This window comes from Tympanuchus pallidicinctus, unplaced genomic scaffold, assembly GCF_026119805.1.
Source record: "Tympanuchus pallidicinctus isolate F22 unplaced genomic scaffold, pur_lepc_1.0 scaffold4, whole genome shotgun sequence".
Lineage (NCBI taxonomy): Eukaryota > Metazoa > Chordata > Aves > Galliformes > Phasianidae > Tympanuchus > Tympanuchus pallidicinctus.
Window position 1 is genome coordinate 24,913,710 of NW_026294758.1, and position 27,589 is coordinate 24,941,298.

Here is a 27,589-nt window from a genome sequence, read left to right on the forward strand (position 1 = left end):
CAGGAAGTGTTTTTTCTTTGTTTTAAATGCAGTTACTTAGATTAATTAATTAATTAATTCACTAGTTAGAAACTTCAGAAATTTAGGTCTTTAGTTTTGCTTTTCATAAATTATAAACCTATTTTTCTCCATCTTAAAGCCCTTGTGAGTCCTTCAGAGAAGTTAAGATCCCTGTCAAGCATGAAATTGTTTTTTAAACAACTGTGTGAATACATTTATGGGAATAATTGAATACTTAATCATTTTATGCTGTGCACAGCAATATCAGATAAATCCTAGTTTTCAGTATTCTCAGTGGCAGCATGTCTTTTTTTGCTGTTATGCACCAGAGAAGAAAATGCGTTTTTGATGGAAGATTAGAATGTGATTTTCATTCCTTGGATATTTCTTGGAACGGTCCCAGGCAGCCATTAAACTTTTACAGTGGAATAATATAACTAAAATTATCCATGGAAGGAAATAAGGTTATATATATGCCTCCAATTTCTACTTTACTCAGGGAATAAAATTTCAATTATTCTAACAGCAGGTGCAGAGATCTGTCATTTTTACTGTTACTTGTTTCAGGGTGGGGAAAAGGCTGCCTGAGCAGGTCATTTGTGATTTTGTGTTTTTAACTGATTTTGGCTAGGGATGGAATGTTGAAATCTAGAAAGCATACTGAGTTAGTTCACAGATTGCAAGTTCCTTGCAGGTCACAATACCTAATTAAAAGAGATATATGAGAAACCTGCCAGAACTCTTTACCTGCATGTGCATGGCACTGCGGAAGTGTAACTGGCACTGAGGGATCCATTTCCTAAAACCAGCTGCCCAGTGTGGTATGACTCATAGCCTGTTTGTGAGGGAAAGGTTTTAGGACTTGGCTATGTTATCAGCTCGTGCTGAGGATTCATGCTTTAGTCAGTTGGTGTACTCATTCATTTCGCAAATAACAGGAAGAAAATGGAGAACTGAATTTTACTGAGCAACAGATATATGGAAATGTATTTTACGGGAAGGTTGGTGAATGTTTAACTTGTTGGAAACAAGCTCTGTGACATGTCTGTTGCTTCTTCTTGTCTACTGGAATTGTTTTATAGTTTGTATGTGTCTGCCTTCTCTTTCATCTCTCCCTGTGGTTTATGGTTTCCTCATGTCTACTGCACTGACTGCCAAATTACTAGGGAATAGATTTTAAGCTTTGAAAATCCTTGTTTATTGTCTTTCTTCACTGTTGGCTCTGCGGGTGAATTCGAAGATTTTAACCTTTGACCTTTTTCCAAGTATTTTTAATTACTCTGAGTTTAGCATTTTTGTTCTGCTTATCTTTCCTTCTCCCCATCTTTTTGATATCTAGCTTTATGTTCTTCTCTGTTTGCCTGTCTTTTCTACTTGCATGTCTTGTGCATTTTCTCCAATTGCTGTTACTTGATAGTATATATGACAAATAGGAGTTTCTCTCTTAAGTTTCTTCCTGTCCTTTTCTATATTGCTAAACAGGGCCTTGTGAAGATTATATTTGTCACAGATATGAGGTGAAGTTTCAGAAAGAATCAGAAACAAACTGTACGAAAAGCCTTTATGCTTTTTAGGTAGGAGAAGAGGTGATGTCTGTGAACCTGAATCAAGGAATAGAAGTGTGATAATCATCTTGCCGTTCTGTTTTTCTGTATCTAAGGAATGCATTTTTAAAGTAATTATTTTCAACTGATGAGGAACAGAAATGAATTATCTAATTTAAAAGAACAATTGCGAAGAATTACAGACCTTGATTGATATGAGATAGTTCCAGCATTCAGTAAATGAAGATTTGTTTCACTGGCAGAATCTCTCATAACAATGTTGATTTCTTTTGTTTTGCCTTCAGTGCAATGAAACTTCCTTCTTTTTTGAGGCTCGTGACAAGATCACATGCAAACATCTCTGGAAATGCTGTGTAGAACATCATACTTTTTTTAGGTAAGTGATGTTGATGAGTTTTTCTTCCCAAAAGAAGAAAGACAGTATTGAAGAAGAACATATCAGGCTTGCTTCCTGGGAAGACATTTTAAAAGCTGATGTTTTCCCTTCCCTTTTCTTAAAATGATATTTTAAAAATGTTTAAAAATCTTTGAGAAATTCAGTGGTTTATTTTGTCATAGAATATTTTTCGAAGCAGTACCTCAAGTTCCATTATGTAAATTTTAACTGAAGTATCCATGCATATATATGGCATGGTTTAAGCTGCAATATACGTTTACATATTTAACCATCAAATTCTCTTCAGCATCATTGACTTTGAGGCTTTCTGCTTTCATGCATTACTGTATCTATGATTTCTGAATAGTGTTCTTTAGGGAGCATGGAGTTTCTTTCATTTTTTTAATAGACTAACTGCTGTTCTACAATGTTTTGTTCATTTATTGAAGTGTATGAACTTTTTCTGATATTGTAGGTCTTGAAACACTTTATTTTACCATTGCAAAGTACTGACAGAAAAGTGCAGGGGCCTATGGGTAGGAATCAAATGATGAGGTGGTTGGGGCTGGTTTTAGCAATGCCACGAATGAGTAAGCTCAGAATTCCTTCTGCAGTCTCATTACCATGTTATGATGTTTTTGCCTCCTCCTGTGAAATGTTAAGCAAAAGGATGCCAGTGCCAGCAGTTTGCACTTGGCCTTGAAATAAGGAGCTAATCAAAAGAGGAGAGCATAAATATGTGGTGTTGTGGAGCTTTCAACCCCACAAGAATCTGTCAGGAGGTGCGGATGAAGAACAACTGACAGAAAATTACTTTTCTGGAGCCTGAAATTTGTATTTTCCTTTCTTGGGAAGGAGAGTTTAGACCTACCTGTTTATCTCACGCTGTTTTATTTTTTGAACTATATAGAATGCCAGAGAATGAATCAAGCTCTCTGTCAAGAAAATTCAGCAAGTTTGGATCCATAGGTTATAAACATCGACACAGGTGAATTTATTTTGTTGTTTAAATTTCTGTTAATTTAATTCCTTTATTCCTTTTGTTCTTCCAATGAAAGAAAAGTTCCACCCAGGTAAGGTGTTGGGGCAGTTCTGTTCTCAAAGAGAGAATCAGCACCGCCTTACCAGACAGTTTGCAACAGTCCGGGGACAAATGTGAAAGTTTCTTTGTATTACTCAGATTACTAGAGCTGGCTAGAGCCTGCTGGTGTCCTCAGTGAAAGTGGGAGAAACTCTGTCAGTGCTTTAAATCAGAGTATCATTGTAAATTCTGAAATTATGTTCATGCCCTGAAGGTTTTAATCTGACATCTGAGAAATACCACAATGGAGAAGCACATTGGCTGCTGCCTTTGTTCTAGGAATTAACCAAAAGAGTTACAGAGAAGCATAGAAAATGTGTAGCTGTGAGATATTTCTTAAAAGCTCCTGCAACTGAGCTCCTGCAAATGATCTTAATCAGGATGGTGATATTTAATGTTGCAGCAATAGTGTTGATGTAGTGTTGATTTTAGAATATAAGTGAGAGCAGATCTGAAAGGAGGAGGACCTATCTTTTCTAATTGGAGGGGCTGGGAAAAATTGAATAAGCTTTCAAGACAATGAACCTTGAAATAAACAGTGAACTTCAGACTAAGAATGTATAGGGAACACTTACTCTCAGTTTCAGCCAGAGTTAACCAAGCAGCAAGTGTGACATAAAGAGAAGTGAATAATTATGGTACACTATATTTGTGGAAGATATTGCCAGGAACGTTGGTTTATGATGCTCACAGTACTTTACGATGGGTCACAAAGGGTAGCAGAATATAGAATAAATTGCAGCATGTCAGGATGTCAATATTTTTCAACATCTCCAGGAATGGTGACTCAACTGCCGCCTTGGGCAGCCCTTACCAGTGTCTGTTCACTCTTTCAGAGAATTAATTTTTCCGAATATCCAACCTGAACTTCTATGGCTCACCTTCAGGCTAAATCCAGTTCCGTTGCATTGGCAGAACAATTTTGAACCAAAGTTGTATATTCAGTGAACGTGAAAGGGAGAGTTGAGAGCAGAAAATCAAAGTCGTATCTGAAAGTTGGCCTTTCATTTTTCATTAATATTTTTCTTGTGACTCATGTAGAAATAAAGATAGTTTTTCATATTTCGTAGTTATTTTGAAATTGCTGTCTGGAAAGGCGTTTTTACTGTATGGCAAATTCTGCAGGCATTTTCTGTGGCCTGCAGATACACCAGGTTGTAAGTTCATTTTTGGCTACTCTTGTCTGTCTTTCATACTCTATTTCCACCATCACTTAAGAAATACTTGGATCTTCCTAATGGGGATATTTTTCTAAAAACAAGAAAACCATCACCCACCATGTCTGCGGCAGTTCCTTCACTGGAGTCAGCAGCTTTGGTAGCTGCTAGTAGCAGAGTGCAGTAGTAGCTCTATTATACTTTTCCTCCTTCAGGTAGAACTCACAGTCAGCTTGCTGTAAACCCTGGAATAGGTATCTTGCATGTAGGGAAGATGTTACTGATGGGGAAAATGACTACGCCGATGCTGAGCGTGAGTTCACGTGACTGAGTCTGGACTGTCTCCAGCCAGGATCACTGTTGTGCTTCTGTTCTATCCTGTCCAACATATTTTCTCATAACCTAAATTAGCTGGGTCATTATATTATCAGGCATGATCCAGCTTCTCCTTTCTTTAGGTTGTAGAGGAATGATTGTTGTGCCTTTGAGTTTTCTGATTTGATCCTGACTTGCAAAATCTGACCTATGAAACTGGATAGAAGTCCCCTTAATTCCTACCAGTGTACTTAGGAGGAGTTTCTCCTGTTGGACCGTTTCAGCATATTGGAGCCTGGGAAGCAGTGCAGTGGCTGTCATGAGATCATGCTAGAGCCTTCTCTTTTCCAAGCTGAACAAGCTGAGATCTCTCAGCCTTTCTTTGAAGGAGAGGCGTTCCAGCCCTCTGATCATCTCTGTGGCACGTCTCTGGATCCACTCCAACAGCTCCACATCTTTTTGCAAACTTACTGAGGATGCACTCAGTCCCACTGTCCATGTCACAGATGTTATATAGTAGTCCCAGTACCCCTGAGGGACACCATGTGTTAGTGGTCTCCACCTGGCAATTGAACTACTGACTGCAATTCTTTGTATGCTGCCTTCCATCCAGTTCCTTATCCGCAGAGTTGTTCACCCATGAATCTCCAATTTAGAGGCAAGTGAGTCATGCAGAACAGTATCCAGGTAGATTACATCAGTTGCTTATCAAACAGTGCTGTTACTCTGTCACAGAAAGCCATCAGATTTTTCAGGCGCAATTTGCCTTTGGTGAAGCTGTACTGGCTGTCACCTATAGTCTCTGCTCCATGACTTTGCTGGGCACGAAAATGGGACTGACTGTCTTATAGCTCCGTGGGTCTTTCTTCTTTCTCTTCTAAAAAAACCTGAAGTGATAATCAATTAGTGATTGACACATTAAGTTTCCTCTTGGAATTCACAATGGCAGCATTGCTGTTTTTATCTGCTATGAGAATGTTCTATTTGCTTTGATTGTTTCCGTTCTTTGCTTTTTATGTTTTAGTCCCAAAAGCACTGACAGTGTTTTACGCCTGCATGTGTGGTGGTTTTGTGATTTTCGTTGTCGGTATTCCACATCATAACATCACGTAAAGCAGTGGGAGTTAAAGATTTATTGCTCTGGTTCCGTGAGCTGCCTTTTTTGGGCATTTTGGGTTCTCGGAGGGGAGGAGCAGTGACATTCCCAGAGGACTTGAAGCCCAGAGGAAGAAAGGTGCACCTCCTGGCAGGACTCGAGTCGCTCTCCCTCTCTCTTGCTCGGTTCACTGTGGAGGAAAGCACATGGTTCCCTTCAGTGTACAGAGTAAGACCTGAGCTTTGGACACACGCTGTGATTTTGTTTGAGTTTGTTTGATTTTGTTGGCTTCAGTAAATTAATGTTCCTCCTCAGATCATTGCCGTGTTCTTTTTTAGACCTATCTACTATTTCTCTACCCTTCCCCCCCCAACCTTCCCCACCCTCCCGAGGCACAGGCCCTCAAGTCACTCATTAGTCACTGGGTCAAGCCAGACCAGTGTAAATGGTTAACACCTTATTTTTTTTTCCCTCCACTTTTTTTTTTTTTCTCTTGGGCCTGAGCCCCCTGTCACGGGCAGATAACTCTGTGACAGCAAGAATCGAGACCTTATTATTATTTTCAGTCCTGGCTTTCAAAAAAACCAGTTTTCTTAATATCAGATGTTTTGGTGAGTATGTGGAGGTGTTAGTTTGAGTGGAAGATCTTATCTAGAGATACTTTGTTAAAACCATTTTTAGAATTTGTGAAACTGGTGTGGTACCAGAACTGGAAAGCTGAAAAGCATTATTTTGGGAGGAAAAAATTGAAATTGGATATCGAAAAATGACATTATTTTGGTGTAACATTAGAAATTTTTCTTGTCCTAGGTCTTTTTACAGATCTTGAGATAATCATAGCTTACTACCCCTGGCTCTGGGTGAAAATTCAGCCATCCTAGTGGAGTGTATTCATGTAGCTCAGAAAGTCTGTGATGAGCATCAGTATAATCCCTTGGTGCTTGCTACTGCGATACTTGATGACTTCTGAATCTCAGTACTGCAGGTGTTACAGCAACTGGGAGTTAATGCTGTTACTTCCTTTGTATTGTAAGTTTCCAGAAGCAAGCATGGAGTTCTGGGAGGAGTATAGAGCCTGTTTTACAGTTTTGTTATGAACACCTTATCCTTTGTACTCATGTGGAGAGAGAGGCATTAGAATGTAGAATAATGTATTTACTTTTAAAATGGTGTGTCATGGAAGAGTCTTGCTGTTAAGTGGGAATCAAGTCTTGTACTTGGCTTGCAAGTTGTCAGTCTATGCTAGTGAGAGTGCTTTGTTGTGCTTTGCTTTGTACTGGGCTCTCCTAGCCCTTTTTATCATCTTTCCACTATGGCAGAGCCAGTAGCTTCTTAGTGACTGAAACTGAACAAAGTTAACTGTGTGTTTTCCAGAGATTAAAACTGAAAGGGAGAAATCACTTTTTCACAAAAGGAGAAATTACTAATTATTTGATTGCTTACTTTTCTCTGCAGGACTATACAGCTGAGAATGAGAAAGGAATAGCTCTAAAAATATGCTGTCAGAACCCTATGCATTTTTCAATTTAGATCCTTTGTTTCTTAGATAGCTTCCCCAACTGCTTATCCAAATTATTTTGTTGTGTTTTCAAGTGGCAGAATGTCTTTTCAAATGACCAGAGACCCTTCAATTCAGCTCCCACGGCCTGATCAGTGCATTGAAAGAAGTCGTAGTAAGACATATCCAAAAAGGATGCAACAGACAGGTAAGTTTTTGTATGCTTTACTTGTGGAAAGATTTCATCCCTGGTGTATGGCTCATTTCGCTCTCAAGAGATAACTCAAAATTGATTCAATGTCCTTGAGGATTTCTCAGAGATGAATTCTGCTTTCTTTTAAGGCAGCATGTGTATCTAACTATAAGTTATTAAAATTGTTATGTATAAAAATAAAAAAGATGGATCAGACAATTGAAACACATATTTATACATCTAATTTAGAGGGAAGTTTGAACACAAGCAGTGTGAAAAGATATTTTACAGGAACGCTATCTCTCTCTCTAGTTGGGATCCCATTGTTACACCGCTTGATCAAGGCCTTTCTTTTACATTCTTTTCCCAATTTGGTAAAGCTAGAGTGATATCCCTGTATTTTGATGTTAAATGGAACAGAAGTTAATGCTATCCTCTATCAAGTTTTAAGGTGATTCAGATTTGTGGGCTGGAAATTCATAACCACGTGTTGAAAACACGAGAGGAAAATGGAAATTTTTGCAGGCACTTGAAGAAGCATGTAAGAGAACTGCTAATCACGGGAGTCACGCACAAAACAATTAGCGTGACCTGAAATCCAGTAACGGGGAAAAATCCTTTATATTTTGAGGTATACTTAGCTGTTATAACTGCATTTAGCACAAATTTCAGTGGAACTTGTGTCTCAAGTTAAATACAGAAATGAGCATGTGTTAGAGATTTAAGAAGAACTTGCCTGAGCCTTAAAATATAAGTAAGCTTTATCATGGATTAGTACAGCATTGTGAACTTTTGAGAGTGACAGATTTTAAAAAGTGCATGTACATGTATCTGGTGATGCCCTTTGTTTAATGTGGATGCCTTTGTTTGGCTCGGAAACAAAGCCAGTTTGTTTTGCCTTTTAGCTGCGCTGTGTCTTGAAGTGTTGCATAATTACAGCTCTTGCTCTTGGAACAAATGAAATATAAATCCAGTATGCAGTACTGTGATTAGGGTTGGTTTGTTTGTTTTTTAAATGCAAAAATACAACTGCTTTGCTTTTGGATTGTACATTCTCTTGTCAGTGAGTTTCTAGATACATGGTTTTGGCTTTTAGGTAGTTCAGTGTGAGAGCTGGACTTAATGGTCTTTTCTGGATCCCTTCCAACTCAGGATATTCTGCAGTTTGTCTGTGGCTCATCTTGCTGTTTACCCTTGAACCTGTTGACTTAGACTGAGGTTCAGCTGGACTGTCCTGTTCTTTGAGTGGTGTTTCAAGATGAATGGCATTTCCCATCTCATTAGTCCCCCTGTTCAGTTATGCAGAAAATTGTGTGGTTATTCAGAGGTAAATTTGTCAGTTGAAACTCAGTCCTTAGTTGAAACGAATGTTTGCAGGCAGTGAACGTCAGTCTGCTCATGAGCACGTTGTGATTGTTCCAGTTTTTTTGGCTGGAACTGTGAGACAAGGAGAAACCTTCCTGTGATCTGTTCTGCTTGTGTAAAATGACGCAGAATTCCCTGGCCAGTCAATGCTTGTTTGTTGTTATGGGGGATTTTAATGCTTTGTCTTACTTTAAAGATAAAATAGAAAGGTGGGTTTTTTCTTCTTTTTTTTCTTTTTTTTTTCTGTCCTGTCTTATTTGTATGTGTCTGTGTAATTTCTAGTCATCGTTCTGGTTGCCTTGCTTTTAATTTAGCTTAACTGATAAGCCACGTGTTCTAGATGTGCAGTCATTTTTACCAATGTAGATGTATTGTGTATTACCTCAAAAGCTCTTAAAATTCATTGAATTTAATGAATTTCCAATCTACTATATGGTCTAAGGAAAGATAACTTTGTAATTACAGAATGCATTCTTCTCCATAAATGAACATATTTTTGAGTCTTTTTTTTCATTTTTCATTCTTTTTTTTTTATTATTTTTCATTTTATATTTCAGTGTTCACACTGATAATCAAACTGCTAGTTCTCGTCCATTTAAATGAATTTGCAGACACTGATGGGTGGTTAATGTGACTTCTCCATGTGACAGTCTGCTGCATATCATTGGATTATATCCATTCTTTTTCCTCTAATCTGGCTATTGATGCAGCAATATTCAGTTCATTTCATTCAATGAATTGGGTCCATTTAATATCTTTTAAGCAGTGTTTGGTAAAAAACAAAGCCAGCTGACCTAACATATATTTTACAGTATAATTTTTATCATTAAAATGCAATCTAAACATTCTTATGAACTAAAATGCCACATTACTTAAATCTCTTAGAGAATAATATGATGTTACTTCTTAAAATAAATATTCCTTTTGCATAATGAGATATAGCAGTGGTTGCCATTGATGACTTGTCCTTTTTCTTTAACTTTATGTTTCCAGTATAGTGTAACAAGCTTAAATATGCCTTGTTCAACATTTTAAACAAGGTTATTTTAGTTTACATCTGTTAGATTAGATCAGGTGTTTTCTGCAAATGCTGCTTAAATTGGCATCCAACTGAATGTAGCTTTTAATTTATCTTTTTGTAAGGAACAGCAGAGTTTCACTTATTTTCTCCCACGAATGTTAAACTTACTTCTTGTCTTCCCAAAGTTCAGCATCTTTCCTCACCTTTTTCTTCAGTTTTTCTTCCTTTTCTTAACATTGCAGCATTAAGTGCATGAAACGAATGCTTTTCTGTCTACAGTCTGTCAGTTAGCTGTTTTGTTTTCTTTTAAACCTATTAGTGCCAGGAATGAGCCCAGCCACAACTGTGTTTTTGGACAATCAGGTGAACCAGTAACTACAAATGCATGGCTGTAGCATGTGCAGTCTGCATTGCTACTGATGTACAGGTTGCAGGTAATGTGTGAAGTACTGAAGTCTCTAATTTCAGACATCTCATTAAAATGTTTTTTGTATACATGTTTTGGGTTACTAGCAGTTGCATAATATGCATTGTTCCCCCTCCCCTCCCCTCTTTTCTTTTTTTTCCAGTTACTTTAATGCATAGTGTAACTGTTTGCAGTGCTGAGTTGTCTGATTCCCTTGGTAGAATGCCTGAACAAGTGCCTAAACAGGCATTTGGGCTTTAGCATGGCAGATTATTTTCCTAGAATCCAGATTACAGTTGCTTAAAGTGCAGTAACTTCCATTTTATCATTTGTTTAGCATATTGCAAATCTCATTAGCATAAGTGTCTGGAAAACCGGAGAGGGAAATTTCACTGACTGGACAATCAATGCTTTTATGTTAGTGCTTTTTTTCTCTCTGTGTATGTTTAAGTTTTTGTTCAAGTTTGTGTTCGGTTGGAGAACATTTTTTGCTTTGTTTTGTTTTGTTAAACCTTAAGCCTGGTGTATGCTTAGCTTACTTAGTTCTCTTATTCTCTCAGTTTCAGGTGAGAGAGAGTAACAGTTTGTTCTGGTCACAAATCATAAACTCAAACAGTGGAACAGGATCAGTCATTGTTCTGCTTTACTCTTACGTAGGACTGATAATATTCAGCTTTCGCAATAACTGGTACAAGCTGCTCAATGAAAGTGTCCTTTATTCTTCTGAGTAAGTGCAGCACTTGAGAAGTTCCCCAGGAACATTCTCTCTGGACAAACACTGGTGTGGACAGACCTGTTGCCATGGGTCCTGGTTTATTCACTGATGGCACACGCATTGCTCAGGACCTGTAATGTTCTTTGCTGTCTGGACGCTTGTCTTGACACTGCCTTGCAAACTGTATAGTTGTATAAACCAGTGTAAAGTAAACCTTGGCATTCTGATTTAAAAGCCAGATGGAGAGTCATTCGAATAAGTATTAAAATTGCAGTTTTATTTGAATTCTGATAGTCCTTAAGCTGCAGTCCCCAGTCCCTGTATTCTTTAATTCCCTGGGATCACAATCCGTGCCCTGGCTAACCTACCTAACCTATCATTACCTCACTCATAGTTGATAGGAATGTTGAACTGGAGCACCAAACGTCTAGTAAGTCCTTTCCCAGAAAACTATGGGATTGAGTTTGAAAGCTGAATCTTAGAAAATGAATGTTGGGTCAGTTGTATCTATTTATTTACTTGTTTATTTTGAGTTTTAAATTTTAAAGGTTATTTAAATCACAGGCTTTGTAAAAGGATGAATGTGACTACTGCTATATTTTATGCAGCAGATGGCAATGTCAGCACAAATAAGGTTTGTAAATTAGCTTGTAAAACATTATCATGGAGTAAGCTATATGAGTGTAGACTTTTTAAGTCCATTTTTATTAGGTCTTAGTAATGTGCAGTGCAAAGCATGGACTCTTACTGCATGTTTTGCTTTGGATCACATTATCTTCAGCCCTCATTCATAGATTTAAGTACAAAGACTGCTTCCAGATAACGTTAGTGAAATTGGTTCAGCTAATGAGGCAAGACTTAATTAGCTTGCCAGCTCTTGAGATTTTGGACTTTAGTATTTTTTAAATCTGTTTAAGTTTGAATGCCGAAATAAGCATCAGCACTGTTGTAATGTAAATCAAAGTGTTCATTCATGTTTCTGGGAAATTTCTGTTCTGTGAATGCTTACCTAGTAAAAGGAAAACAACCAAGAAAACCTACAAGCTGAAGATTTCTGGTTACCTAAAGTATTTTTGAGAATTCTCAGGAGAAAAAGTGTAAGAAACTAATACAGAAAAGGTGCTGTAATAGGGCTAGCATTTGGACAGTTTTTCTGGAGGTTTTTCTTTTATATTAGACAAACTAACATACAGAGATGTATGTTGGTAGAACAGTAGTGCTGTGTAAGGTCACAGAAGATACATGAGGTGGAACATACTTAAGGACAGTTATTTTTCTTTGTGGACAGAAGCCTTTCCTCTCACTTAAGATGGTTATTTATACAATATGCAACAGCAAAAATTGCAGTTTTCTTTTTGTTGTTGTTGTTTTTGCTTTTCTCACGCCCTCCCCCCCAAAAAAGAAAAAAAAAGCTTCTAAATATGTGCGGAATCAATCAGATGCTGCTTGTATGAGAACTTCTCTCAGTAGGAGGGAATTGATCTGTATTTCTGTCTAGGTTCTGGCTCTGTGTGATTGTATTGATTGGTATGTTGTCTTTTCTGTTTTTCACTTAACTAAGTACTTGTTAAAAGTATAGTGGTAGCCAGGATAATCAGCAGTGAAAAGCTGCTGCTGAAGATTAGCCAGCACTCTGATCCAAAAGCTGATGTGCTGAGGTAGGCTCTGTGGGACCAGTGTGGACACAAGGAGCCCAGGTTGCTGTGGAACCAACAGAGTTTCTGCTGTAGGATGGGCTGACTGTGTTGCGTAAATCCCCACCTTTGGACACCACAGGTGCCTGTGTGCATTGTTACTGCCAGACATGGCAAAAGGTCTGTTCTGGAGCAATTGGGCCATGGCTTTTCTTCTGTGAGTGGCTTTGTGGCTTTGACATGATTTGGGAGTTGAGTTCTTGTCACTCCATCAGGTTATAAGCACTCAAAGGGACTTAATGGGAAGCTACTTCCTTTATAGCTCAAAATCACGTCTGCTGTTTGGAACAAAACAGTAGCTTTATTGATTTCTGTGGGTGAAGTTATTACAGCAGGGCTTTTTATTTCATGTATTTGATGGCATAGAAAAGGCAAGCTATATATATTTCTACTAATAAATCTACTTGGTAGATAGAAACTTCAAACTACTTGGTTTCCATTTCATTACCAACATCCTCCCTAAAGTGGCAAGTTTTTGCTTTCTTTCCTCATGTTCTGTCATCTTTATGTGTGATTTTGACTGAAAGCATTTTTGGAGGTCTCAAGAAGAATTTTTGCAGCAGGCTTTTGTGCCCTCAGTGTAGTTTGGAGACTTCTTTTCCCTGATCATTTTTTCATCCCCATTCCTTTATGAAAGTATTGGTTTTCTTAATCCATTAATTTTTAATTCAGTAAATTCAGCCTTTTTACCAAGCAGATTACCATGGCAGTAGTTATTGCATCATTATTGAAAAGAAAATAGTTGTAAGGGCAAATGTACAGTGCTTCAGACAATCTGGCTAGCTTGTCCTGAACAAAACTTTACTTTCAGTTGTCAGTGTGAATGTCTGCCCATTCTGCATTTCCTTCATATAATATTTCAAATTCCTCCTGGTCCTTACATACTCAAAAAAATAAACCAAAACAAAACAAAACCCTCTAAAAACTGTCTAGGAGAAGCAAATGATGTATGAGAGCCAGGCTGCTCCCCTTCCCTGCCAGGTGTTACTCTGAAATGCTAAGCAGAGAAGTAAGTAAACTAACTCATAGCAAGCAATAAGGTCAGACAGAAGGAAGCTTAACTACACTGCTTAAGCAAAGGTGACTAATGTTACTTGAGGCCCTCTGCAGCATGCGAGACATCTCCAGAAGACCAGTAGATCTAACATGTAGGAGACCCACATTCCTGGTGAGGCACCTGGTGGCCTGATAAGATGCTTTAGTGTCCTGGATTCAGCTGGGACAGAGCTGATTTTCTTCATAGTGTCTAGTATTACGCTGTGTTTTGGTGTTAGGAGAAAAACAGTGTTGGTAACACCATTGGTTTAGTTGTTGCTGCTGTACTGCGGAACCAAGGATGTTTCAGCTTCTTGTACTCTCTTCCCAGTACAGGAGGGCGCAGAGAGCTGGGAGGGGGCAGAACCAGGACAGCTGACCTAAACTGCCAAGGGGATGTCCTATACTGTATGATGTGGCAGGTAGAAAAGCTATAAAACTATCTGGGAGGGCAGCTGCTATGCATTGGTCAGCAGATGGTGAGCAATTGCATTGTGCACAACTTGTTTTGTAAATGCACATATGCAAATATATGTATAAAAGAAATAATAGTAATGATTATATATTATATGTTATTATGATAATATATAATCATTATATAAATACATATAATATATACTTGTTGCATATTATATACAACAGTAATGATATATATAATAGTAAAGATTTTATATATAATATTAATAATTACTATTATTTCTCTCTTTTTTTTTTTGTAGTAGTAGTTTTTATCTCAACCCATGAGTTCTACCTCGTTTTTCCATTCTCCTCCCCATCCCAGTGGGAGAAGAATAGTGAGCATATGGCTGTGTAGTACTGAGCTGCTGCTGGTTATACTGCAGGATATACTTAAATTCTCTGTGCTGAAGTAGAGGGGAGTGCAGGGACTTTCTGTGTTAAAAGGGGTGGCATATGAAATTGGGATGTACTGTGGAAAAAGTGAGTAATGCAAAAGGCAGCCACTACTTAATTTGTGACAGGTTTTAGTTTTAGCCAAATGAAAAAGCTTGAATTTGCATCGCTGTATTGACAGCAGTATTGATGCTGTTGCATGTGGAGGAAAAATGCAGTGCTTCCTTGTTAGCTGTTACAGGCCTGAGTCAGCCTGTTTCTGTGTCTCCAACATCCCTATTGTCCTGTACAGAGCTGATATATGTCATTAATGATGTTGCTTTGCTGTTTCTCTTAACATCTGCTTCAGTTTTGAGAGAAATGACTGAAATTGCCAGTCAGAAGGGGAGCACCTGAAGTAAAGAAAAATTACAGATTAATATTAATGCCACAGCATGGAAACTAAGATTATAGTGCTAACAGAAATAAACTTTTATTGGTGGTTAGTATATTTTTTGTTTGTTATTTCTCTAACAGAGTTGTGTGATGTACCTTTGCTTACATACCAAGCGAAACAGAACAGTTCTGAAGCGTATACATCTATAGAGCACTGTATGGTGTCACTTTGGCTTTAACCCAGTGTAAAATATCCAGATTCCCTTGGCTCTCAGTGCTTCTGAATTACGAATGCACCAGTCTGTTTCTTTGAAGCTTGTTGCATAGATGCTCAGAAACTAGGGAAAGTGTACCTTCATCCCAATTCTTTAGAGCTTTGTTGGCTTCTCTTGTGCCAACAGTGTGGAAAAAGTAGGATCATGATGTGATTCTTTGGTTCTGTATTGTGCATTGTATACAAAACTAGAAACTAAGCAGGTTAACCTTCAGTTGTTGGCCAGTTATTTCTTACTCATTCAAAGTGAGATTTAGCTGTCACTATTACTGCATTACATATATAATATATCAGTTGTATAACGTCATGTATGTGATGTATTCTTATATTATTACTATATAAGAATAAATTATTTTTCATTCTCTTTTGTATTTACATTATTAGTTTTCAGAGCTGCTTGTTTGCAGTTTTTATGTTTGCGCTTCATGCTTCGGAAGTATCACTGTTGTGCACAGCGCTTCTGTGTCAGTTTGAAGGGATTCCTTGGAATGAATGTTTTTATGTTGCTTTACTGTCTAATCTAGTGATTATTTTAGAGTCTACTGTAGCTACACAGCAGATTGCCAAGCTCATAGTGCAGACCATACAGAGTTTGCTTATATTCTACACATACCTCTCTTCTCACTGGCAAGTGGAGCAGGAAATTCTCTGCTGGTTGCAATATCATAGTGCCCCTGGGGGAACAACAGCTGCTAATTCCTTTGCCTCACGTGGAAGAGTAATGAATGTTCACCATATTGAACTGCTATATTGATGTGCTATAGTTAGAAATGAGAATAAGACACAGAAGTGTAATTGTTATACCCCCTTACATGTACAACATTTGCCAGGTGTCTCGTGTATTATTTTATCTCACATACTCTGCTGGGTTTAATAGGCAGTTAGATTCAACAGATATGAATGCATCTGCTGAGAAGGTGTCCTGTGTTTTTATTTTCTTTTTCAGGATCTAGTGGCATGAACCAGATTACAACAAATGGGGATAATGAAGGAACTACAAAAATTGTTGCACCTTCCCCAGTGAAAAGGTGGGTAGACCAGCAATTCCCTTCCAGCTTTGTGTATTGCAATGGATAAAATAAGACATTCAGTAATCATCAATCATAGCTTTTCCTGCCCTGAAATTTAGGACTTCCTGATACTTGCTGACAGAGTAACAGGTAACAGAGTGCTGCCCATTTACTTCAGCAAACCTCGATGTTCTGAGCCAGAGCAGAAGCTTGCTCTGGTGATGCATAGTTTGGAAACCTACAAGTCGGGGCATGTTAATGGGTAGATAGTCTCTGTTTAAAACCTAATAAACTAAACTGTGATGCAAGGGGCACTGATCAGGACAGGTATGAAGACCTGCTTGTCTCTCTCCAGTTCCCTCCTTCCACAGGCAGAACAAGCACTGATTGGGGTTCATGGACAGGGAATAGCTGGGCACGGCCTTTCTTCCATCAGTGCTATAAATGCTGTTCTCCATCACCCATTACACTGGTAAATCCAAGGGCACAAATCTGATGTTTGTTTGCAGTAGTGAACTGCCAGCTCTTCTCTGGGCTTGTATGATCTTCTGTGTCTGTGCTGAAGTACACATCTGTTCATAGACAAGACATGTTTGAAAGAAAGATGTGAGGTTCAGATTCAGAAGGGGATTTATGTCCTCACCCTTAATTTTAGGTGAAATTTAGGTGCACAAATCAAAAATGGATGATCTGACAAAACAATAAGTCAAAAACTCAGCGCCTGGCTCTTCTTGCTTAGTTGCCTAGGTCTCTCTCTCTGCGTGCCCAGTAACCCCAACAGCCTTTTTTTTAGGCTGAGGGACTCTGACCTTACCCTCTCTATTGAGTCTGGAGTCCTCACATGCTGGGTATCTGCACTGACCTCTGAAGGAATGTACAAAAGATCTACTGTAAATACTTGATGGATAGGGTTTCCTGTTGCCTAATATTTTAAATTGTTCTTCCAACAGAGGTGAATTTAATTGCCTCCTTAGTTTAAGGGAATTGGAATCCAATATTCTTGCACTTAGAAAATAATACTGATCACAGGTTAATACTTAGGATTTTTCCTCTCCATCCAGCTGAAGCTAAGACCATTGAGCAGGAAACAGTACAGGACATGGTAGGAGAGAGACTGGTCCAAAGGAGGACATAGTTTTGCAGAGATGAAAGTATAGGGTAGGAGGGGCCCTTAACTGCAGCCTATGTTCCTATTGCTGTGTATACATTTTAGTCAATGAACTGGGTTTGTTTTTTGTTTTTTGTTTTTCCTAGAAAAGCAGGCTGTACAATGGGGATTTTCAGTGTGGAGGCTTCAGAAGTTCTGAGTTTAGTTTCTTAACTTCGTAGTTCAAAAACAGTTCTCAGGCATACTCTACCTGACTCATGATTTTAAATAGTATTAGTCACTTCTGAACATCAAAACAAAAAGTTGAGAGTGGCTTTTCTTGCATGCTTTCTGTTTAGAAATAGGTGTGTTTTTTTTTGTGTGTCTGTGCCTGCATGATTATGGACCTTTTATGTCTATAGAGCTCAGTGTACCTGGCAGGCAGCACACATTCTCTGTGAAACATTTACAGTTTGGTAGTTTACTCCATCCTGTGTAATTCTTGCATTACTTCTCAGTCATGCTTACACAGCATCTTTCAACAGCTTTTATGAGCTGAGTTCTCATAGTTCAGTGTTTTATTTATTGCTGAGTTAGTCGTCTCTTTTGTATAAATGATGTAAATTCAAGGTTAGTCATAAAAATAATAAAAAAAATAACAACAACAATAATCTCCCATGAAAATCAGATCCTGGTCTTTTCTAAAACTTAGAATGAACTCAGTCCCTTTTGTAGCTGATTTCCTGGACATAGTATCTGTGGAGATGCTGTGCTTTAGCTCTAGCTGTGAAGTGTCTGCATCTGCTCTGAATGTGTAACGAGTTAGCAATCTAATGCAATGAGCTCACCTCTCAGCATTATTTCTATTTCTCTCAAATACAACTCAAATGTCTTTAAAACTAACTTCATTCTGAGAATTGCTTGGCAACTTATGCTGTGCAAAAAAAAATTGCTCTCTGTAATACACTACAGGAACTTGTTTACCCAAATTACTAGCTTACTCTGATGCAAGCTCTTGTTTTTCAGCTTGTGCAAATTAGAATCAGTGATTAATGATGCATTACTAAGAAAATGATTTACCTGATGAAGTGTAATTCAGTTTCTTTCCTGCTGATTTACTGTAGCTTTGCATTTTGTTCGCTATGTGAGAATTAAATGATTAACTCAGTGACCTGTAGTAACCAAAGTCTGAGGTTAAGAGTGGATTACTGAGTTAAGTAGCCACAATTCTTTCATACAGTGGTGTCTGTCACCACCTGCTTAGTGCAGAGAGCTCTGGCTTATGTCCCCCTGTGTAAGCACCTGTAAAGCCTTTTTTGCTGATCAGGTTGCACTTCAGAAAGATCTGTGGTCTTAATGCTTGTAGTAGGTTGCTGTCAGTAACATTTCTTGAAGAGCTTAATGGAAACTAATATGGGTTAGTTTTATATCAGGTGACCTGCTTGTTCAGGCTGAAATTGAACTATAGGGATAATAATGCAGGAAAGCATGGGAGAGAAGATACTCATAAGAGCATGCTCCACCAGGAAGCCGCCTTATAGTGCTTGGAGTGGCAGTGACCAAGCTATCCATAGTCAGTGAGGAGCTGATATTTGTAGAACCTGATGGCATGAGAAAGTAAGGAAGAAAGAAGGAGCTAGAGCATCTTGCTAATTCTCTCCTTAACATTCGAAGGTGCTGGTTGCAGACATTGAAGCCTATATTGTACGCTGGGTCAGTGCCTTGATTGTGCTGGTGCTTCACGTAGTGGCAGTCTGTGAAAACAGCATTTCATTTTGTCAGTTCTCTGTTTAGTGTCTAGCAAAAGGGCAGCAATAAGCAGTTGCTGAGGGAAAGTATGTTACTCCCTAAACCTGTAGTCAGTCATGTTTTGAATAGTTACCGACCCAGCCTTTGTTCTGATCTTAAAGTACTGTTGACCTTCAAAAATGACCTACAGAAGCATGATAAGGATAATCTGAAATATGTGGTGATGTCTCTACTGTGAGAGATTAAATAGACTATGATTCTTTCACTTGGAAACAAGATGAGCCAGGTGTTGGAGGGATGAAAAAATAATGACGTGGAGTTTGTAATTAAGGAATGATTATTCACAGAGCCTTTCCTTCCTCTCCCCTTTCTTTTTTTCCCTCCGTAAACAAAGAACTGAGAAGAAGAGCACAGCGTAGAAAGAAGTTTTGAAATGGGTGGAGGATGTGAAAGAAAGTCAATTTTTTGTGTGTGCAATTTTTTTGTGCACTGCTGTCGGGAACAGTTTGAACCCAAAAGACAAAAAATGGGCAAGAGGTGTTGAAATAAATTCATGGAAGAAGCTTCCATCAAGAGCTATATTAAAAAAGAGCAGATAAAAATTCTGTTTCAGTAATCTGGAAACTGCAGATGGTAAAAGACTGGAAGTGCATACTGTATCTCTGCTCTACTGCTAGACTTCTTGACTGAGTGTCTGTTCTCATTTGTTTTGAGACAAGATTAACTTTTTTTCTGATTCTGTGCAACCATAATTATGTGATTGTGGAGCTGTCTTTCAGGTCTTCCCTGTATTTATTTCGGTTTATCCTTCTAGGAGAGATTCTCTAATGTATCAGCTGTTGGCCTTCTTCTACATGGCAGCCAAATAGCTGTGTGCCAGCTCTCTGCAGTGGCTATATTCCTCAAAGATTGATTTCTAAGAGATGAAAAAAATGTGACCTATGCTCTGTGCATTTAAAAGATGTATCTTTACTTTTATTTAGCTTTAAAAATATGAAAAATGAGAACAGTCCAGAAACCCAAAGAAGTAAAACAAGTGCACCATGGGAGGAAAATGGCCAGCAGAGGTAAGGCAGGACATGATATCTTAAGTATTATGCTATGCTAAATATTGTGCCGTGGGAATAGAATGAGGGATTTTGGTATAATGTGTTAATATACTAACATAGTCACTGTAATTCTGTATTGCAAATAAAAAGGTTGATCCTGGTATAGATAAGTTAGAACTCTGACAGTATAAGTAAGGAAGAAAGGAGTGACCTTCTGTGAGGAGGAGACCTGTGGTACGCCTTTCCAAGGGTTGCCAAGAGTTAATGGATTCTGGGGAAACTGGGCTAGTGCATGGAAGTGAAATCAGCTCAGGGTTTCTGAAGACAGAGATGTAACACGTGGCTCACTCAGTCCCCCTGAGCAGGGAGTAGTGAGCACTAGGGAACTGTCATATGTATTAAACTTATTACTTCTTTTTTCTGAAGTGGTTGTTTATGGCCACTTCTATAAAAAGGTCAGTGAACTAGATGGCATCTTACTGTAATGCAGTAAAGTCCTATTATTACGTCATGATTCATATTTATACATGGTGGTATTTGAGGCATGTTTGCTATGTGATTCTGCGTAAACATAGAGTTTTCAGTGTAAGGACAAGGCAGTGTGCAGACGTTCATTTGCTAGGGTAGACTTTTGTCTGCGATGTTTAAAAAAGAACCTGTGTCAGATAGTCACAGTGTAGCTTTATGGTTAAAGCTGTTCTCTGTATGGAAGGAGCTTTACTCCTAGGAGCCAAAGAGTGTGGCATTGAGTTTTTGAAAGGACATCTATTCTAAAGAACTGTGGAGTGATAGGTACAAAAACAGACCATATGTCACAAAAAGCTTTTCACAACTTCTAGTAATAATTTTCCACTTTGAAATCAATCAGAAGAACAGTGGCATTTTTAGCTGTGCAGAGCATCACTGTAATCAGCAGACTGGAGAAGGAGGATTTTAGGAAAGGAAGAAGAATTTGTTGAGACATTTAACAGATAGCTGTTGTGAAAAGGGCTGAGTATCATCAGACAGAAATGTGATTTTGTGTTTAACCTAGTTGGTTCTGGAAAGTGTGGACCTGTTACAGCATCAGTGGACCACCTGTAGAGTAGTGTGTATTCCATTGCAGGCTCTATTACGCTATTGGAAGAGTTACATTTCTGTGGGAAGGCACAACAGTACCATCCATACAGGCATTTGAGAACAGACAATGCAGTCTACTTTCAACGCTGTAACAGCCTTAAGTCCTACCCTAGCTTAAGTATATGAAGCTTGCAGTACCTCCACGTCATTTTCAGAGGATTGTGTAGATTAACAGCAAAAATCTAGAGTTAAAATTATTTAATGATCCAGATTTTTAGGTGTGCTGAAGATTATGTTGGGGTATGGACAATGTTTTTGTATTTAAGTCCATGGAAAACCTGAAAAATACAAATGCATGTCAATACCTCATTGTGAGTTGTGTAAATCTTCCTAAAGCACAGATATTCTACAGCAACATGTATATACTTGGTTCTACATTTTGTAATATTAGAACTGTCATCTTTCTAGTGCTTGGTGGTCTCTGTCCTGTATTTTACATGTTCAGCGTAAAATATTTGCTCTTGGAAAGCAGTACTGTTGGTATATTTACAGACAGCATGTGTGAATGCACGCTTGCACACTCTTGAATGTGTATGTAACGGAACATGCAAATGTTTGAATGTGTGAACCTTCTCACTGTTTTTGTAGATTTTATCTGGGTTATCTGACTTAACTATTGTAAAAGTTGAGAAGTCAGTTGTTTGCTTTTCCTTTTTAACCCCAGTGGGCTGTATAATTCCCCCAGTGACCGCAATAAATCACCAAAGTTTCCTTATTCTCGGCGACGGAACCCATCAGGTGGCAGTGAGAATGAGTGTGGGCAGCCAGTCCGGAGGAGGTAAGAGCCCTGAGTCCTGTCACAGTTAGCTTCTTACAGCAGGAAGCATATAGCCCTGAATGCTCTATGTTCAGTAGGGTCTTTTGACCCTACAGTGCTGAGTTCTGGGAGTGTCAGTTGTTAGTGCAGAATGAAAGTAAACTTGGAACATGGAATCTGATTTTGCAAAGTAAATTTTCATCAGGGTTTTTGCTTACTTGTTTGTCTTGTGTATGAGGAAAATAATTTTGAAAATACAAAAAAATTTATTATTTGCACTCGAAAGATCCTTTCATATAGATCAGCATTTATTTTTCCTTTCTTCTGATAGCTCTTGTTTGGTTGGCAATGAACTTCTACTACAAACCAGTAACTTAGTTTGAATTAAGTAACTTAGAAAACTGAAATTAAATGGATGGAAAACAAAACACTTTGCTTTGTGTCCTGGTGTTTGTCCGATGTGTGAATCAGTGACAGCTCACATTAAGAAGTGATAGTTCTTACAGTCTGCATGTTACCTGGGGTGATTTGTCCTGCTGACAGGCTGTTTTCATCACCTAAGCTAGCTCAGATGCACTGGTGCTGTGGTCTGCTGTGAAATATAGATGCATATAGCTACTGTGCTGTATTCACAGTCTTCCAGGACTACTTTACGAGCCCACGCCCCGAAGCTTCTGACATCTCTGATGCAATTCTCTGTTGGGCTTTCAGAGCCAAAGTTTACAAAGAGATCTTTGAAGACACAGCCTTATCTATGAGGAAATCTTAATAGATGAGGAGGTTTTATATTTGTCAGGTTCCTGAGCTGCTCCAACCTTCTTACCTGCCCACTGCTGTCTAGAAAAGGAGCGAAGAAACTCAACCATTGTGTATGTTTAGTGAGCTCATGCAGAAGTTAAATAAAGTAAATCAGTGTCGTTTGTCTCAAGCTGACAGAATTATGTTGATTTTCTGTTGAATATGGCCCTTGTAGGTATAGATAGCAGTGTGTTTATTGATGTGGATTTTCTTATTCATTTATAACTTTGTTGTCAGAAGATATTATTGAGCTCTGTTAAAACAAAGCAATGCAACAGCAGTGCAAAAAATCTTACAGCAAGAAAAGAATAATGTTAATGCACTGGGCAGTAGGAGATTGTTTTGAGATGCAAAGAGGTTGTCATCTGGGGTTTACATTTGACTCATTTGCTAGCTAGACAAGTGGTCATGCCAATAACATGTTTTGTCTTGGGCCACAGCACCACCAGAATGATTTTATAAAGTCTTATCTCGAATGTAAGATTGTAAAGGCTGACAGTTGAGAGTAGATTCTAACCTAATTAAGTCTTCCTGAGTCTTAGTTGAATTCAAATGCTTTCCTTTTTCAATTGTTTAACAACAATAGCTACACTGTGTATACCGACTTAAGTGGAATTGAGAGGAAAATGTCAGGATTAGCTATTCTGAAAACATTAGGAAGCTCTAACCGCCAGTTTACTGTGCTCAGCCTTGCAAGTCTGGGTTTTGCAGTGAGTGCTTGAATGTGATCATGCCTTCGCAACTTACTGGAGTTGCCCTGAAAAGTTTAAAACAAGCACGTGCCTTTTTTTCTCCATCCTAAATAGTAAAGATGGAAACTTTTGTGTATTTGTGTTATGTGCTCAATTACATTTCTCTAACACTTTCTTAATATCACAGGAAAACCCAAAACAGTGGTGAAGATTCAGATTTAAAGCACAGGAGAAGGTAAATATATACACCATAGCAGTATGAAGTGACAGTGAAGGTACTGATGATATTTTAGTTTTTTGTAACTTCTCCTTTCCTTCATCTCCCCCATTCTCATGAATGTTTAAAAGGCTTAGTGTGTTTCATCCATTTAAGTTTCTCTTTCCAATGCTCTCTAATATAACCTTACCACATCAGCAATTCCTACAACCTGCCCTGCATGTTATTTTCTTTAATTACATTATAAATAGTTTGTGGAAGTTTACTAAAGGCTTGTCTGCAGCTTCAAAGTCAATTCCAGAAGTCTGAGTTATTGAATTTACATCTACATATTGTGTTTTGACTTGTCTAGCCTCCCGATCCACTTTAATTTCTCTGTTTAGACATCAAGTGTATTGTCACTTATATGCAGGAGCATATCTGTTCTGCTTAAACTTCTCAGAGTGTCTTAAACATTTTTACTTTCTTGTTAAGCTTCGCTTCTTTTTGTTGTGCATTCTTGTCTGGATGTCACACTTTCAAATAAAATGCTGGTATAAAATCCAGGCGTGTGCTTTCATGACTTCAACTTTTTACATATTTTTTAAACATATTTTTGCATATGGAGTTCTTTGCTGTGACACTGTGCTGTGCTTCTCCTTGTTCCTGTGCTGGCTGTTCGTAAAAGAGCCTAGTGGAGTATATTTTGATGTCTGACTTCTTGAAGCTTGTGAAGGAGGGAAGGCACTCCCAGGATCTGATTCAGTGCACCAACATGGGAAAAGAGCTCTGGCAGAGACACAAACATCTCAGGAACAATCAGAGGAAGTCAGAGAAAGAGCTCATGTACTTTGCACCTAAGATAACATTTTTTTAAAGATGTAACCATTTCAGTCTGCCAGTGATACACCCATAGTGAACGTCAAGAACAGAAAACAGATGATGTAGTTAGGTATTTCAGGTAGGAAGTGCAAGTGCTTAGACGGGATCTGTGCCTGAAGGCTGTACGTTGCCAATGTACAGATTTATTACTGTTTTAGCAGTAGACTTTCTCCACTTCTTCAGTTTGATGACGCTACTTAAGTTGTAATCAAAAAAGGACTGTATCAGTATGTATTATATGAGCCTCCTCCGTCAGATGTTTCTCTGAAATACCAAATCCTATCGCAGAGTCCCTGCAAGGCTGCTATGTTCTGCCTCTTTTGCCTAACAGACTGTTTCGTGCTCCATGTGTCAGACCATATTGGACATGATGCTTGCTTGAGCAAGAAAATGTGAGGTAAATGATAAAAGCTGCTTTGTAATTGCTTGAGGTTGGAGTTAGCTTTTGTGTTTCTGCACCTGGCTTAGGAAACCACCTTTATTTTTCTAATTTGCTTTTGATACCTTATTCGGTTCAGTAAAAACTGATGTTTAATATGCAGTAAAAGATAACATTCTGACAGCTAGCACGAGTAAGCTGCCACTCATCTAGCAGCTCAGCAGCCTTGCTGTCTCTCTGCAAGTGCTCTTCTGACAGTGAAAACAAGGTAATTTGATGTGCATTGCTCAAAAGGTAGATCAGATTTTCATTCCTGAAAAGCTAGAAAAAAGCTTATCTTGAATTTGAGCAAATAGGCTTATCTTGAATTGGAGCAAATGGCATGTTTTATCTTGCAGTTTTGCTGCCTTGGTAATTTATAGGATAAATTGTTTAAATGAGAGCAAGGAAATACTTGAACTGTGAAATAACAGTGTTGCTGTAATGACCCGGAAATTAAAAAAAAAAAAAAGTTGCTCTGGTGCTGGTGACCTAGTAATTTTAGGAGTGTCAGTGGTTACGAGGTATGGGAAAGGGGAAGAGAGAGGTGTACTTCAGTGAGAGTAAGGTTGCTGCAGTTGTAGGGCATGTTTTGCTCTTTGAACTCTCTGAGCTTGCTTGAGCCAGTACCTTTTGGATGTTGTCTTTTCATCTTTTCTTCCTTTGGAGCAACACTTTTTCTGCAGAAATATACATTTCTCTTATTCTCACTTCCAGCTTCACCCAGAAATGCATTTTTTTTTTAACCTGGGAAACTGTCTGTCTTGAACATCTTAATGGATTTAAATTATGAACCATAAAATTTGGAGGCATGAGAGTATTTGGTTCTCCTCTGGAAAGTATTTCACTTTCCTGAGACTATTCCCTGCAGACAAGCTGGGCTGAACTGATTTTCCTAGTCTTTGGTGTATGGTGTGCAGTTATTCTGAAATATTTCTGGAAGTTATTCAGTTACTTTAATAAAAGTTATTCAGGTTAATGCTCAGGAGAGAGGGGAGATCAGCCCCTATTCATTTCCATAGACTCTGATTCATTCAATGATGCACCAATCTGATGAAACCAATTATAATTCACCAGAATCATGGGCATATTTTTGGGACTTCCATGTGATGGAAGGACATCCACAGCAGTGCCCTGGTTTCTTATTCAGTGCCGGGCAGTGTGTCACTGAGCAGTTAGATTTCCTGATGGAGGTGAATGCTGTTCTCAATAGGAAATATCTTTCATCTTTTCCCATTCTGTTTGGGCTCTTCTCTCTAAACTGTTTCAACCTCATCATGAAATGCCTCCTCTTACCTGTTACACCAGCTCAGCTGTCTTCACTTTCCATCTTATTTGAGGGCCAGTGTAACAACTCTATTCTTTTAACAAAGTGGGTCAGAGAAGAATGAAGAGCCAGGAGAGGCAAAAATGTCAGCAGCATCAGCAGTCACCTGCTTAGCTCTCCTAATTTTATGCTCAGAGACTTATGAAGAAAACTTTTGCGTTCCACTGCAGCAAAAACATCACCAGTCTTAAATCCTGATGTCCAAAATTCTTCTGGACCATCCCATGTTAATTTTGGTAAACTTTTTCTGATCATCTGTGGCATTTCTTTATTGAAATTTCATGATTTCACTGAACAGTTGTCCAAACCAGATTTTAATGCTGTATTTTAGGACTTAGTCCAGCAGTATGGTAAAAGAGCCTTTATTTCTATGATGAGAAGGCTCTGACAGTTGTTCTGTCTGCTCCAAAAGGATGATCTGTGGCAATCAGGGATTCAAATGTTTCTCATGGTAGAGGCCAAGTACTTCTCTGTGAAGAAGTACTGCGAAGAGCTTGCCTGTAGGTAGTCAGATCTTCAGTTTCTTCTTGAAGTTCAATATTCAGTGTTACTTGTCGACTTTGTATCAGCCTGGTTCACTAGTCTTCTTCAGTAATAAATAATCAGAGCCATAGATGTCATTTTATCATTTGAAGTTCTGCAGTTGGAGATGGTAAAAAAGGTGCTGCTTCCTTTTTTTTTTCCTCACACCATCTTTGTAGCTGTGCTTGGGGTTATCTCAAAGCTGTGCTGATAAGCACACCTGCCACTCTGTGCCTATAAAGATCAGCAGAAGCACAGTGTTAGTGATGCTTTATCCATACAGCTTAACACGCAGAAAATGATTTGAGCTTATTAGTAGCTCAGCTTAAAAGTTACAGATGAACAGAAGAAGACAGATCTAGTGAGCATTCTGATTTGCCAGCAAAATCAGAATAACAGTGTAAAGTTTTTTTTGGGAGTCCCACAATAGGGGGTAAGAAAGGAGCTAGAATGCATGTAACTTAAAGGCAGAACTTTTTACCTCAAAGAAGTACTTCACTGTGACATACTCACAAAGAATGCTGAGAGCTAAAATAATTAAGCACAAAAATGCAGTGCAGTGATTCAAAAGGAAAATAGCAGTCACTTGACTCTGCTTCCTTTGAAGCAGAAATTTCCAGTCATATAATAAGCAAAAGATAGTATGACTCTCAGGTGTGGACAAGCCTTCTAGACTCTTGTAACTCTAATTTTCCTAATACTGTCTTTTCAGCACTGTTTATTCCTTATCGAGAACATCAGCATTTCTTACAAGATGTCAGTGGTTAAGGAGATCCTGAGATATTGCTTTTCTCTTCTCCAGATCACGTTCTCGTTGTAACACCAGCAGTGGCAGTGAATCCGAAAATTCCAACAGAGAGCATCGAAAGAAGAGAAACAGGTGACCTTTTTATTGTTTGGACCTTTTAATTTATATGAAACACAAACAGAGAATGGATCATCTTCAGGCAGCCCTGAGAATAAGA

General features: G+C 38.4%; 1 protein-coding gene across 2 annotated transcripts in view; it reads left to right on the forward strand.

The window, feature by feature from the left end:
* The window catches only part of EPB41L4A (erythrocyte membrane protein band 4.1 like 4A), a 133,613-nt gene that overhangs the window by 86,843 nt on the left and 19,181 nt on the right, over positions 1 to 27,589 (forward strand). For both annotated transcript variants that reach the window (XM_052701008.1, XM_052701009.1), the window contains 8 exons: positions 1,850 to 1,941; positions 2,852 to 2,929; positions 7,184 to 7,296; positions 15,965 to 16,046; positions 19,848 to 19,931; positions 21,697 to 21,810; positions 23,467 to 23,514; positions 27,427 to 27,504. In XM_052701008.1, the coding sequence (XP_052556968.1) occupies positions 1,850 to 1,941; positions 2,852 to 2,929; positions 7,184 to 7,296; positions 15,965 to 16,046; positions 19,848 to 19,931; positions 21,697 to 21,810; positions 23,467 to 23,514; positions 27,427 to 27,504 (689 nt within the window). The remainder of the gene's footprint in view (positions 1 to 1,849; positions 1,942 to 2,851; positions 2,930 to 7,183; positions 7,297 to 15,964; positions 16,047 to 19,847; positions 19,932 to 21,696; positions 21,811 to 23,466; positions 23,515 to 27,426; positions 27,505 to 27,589) is intronic.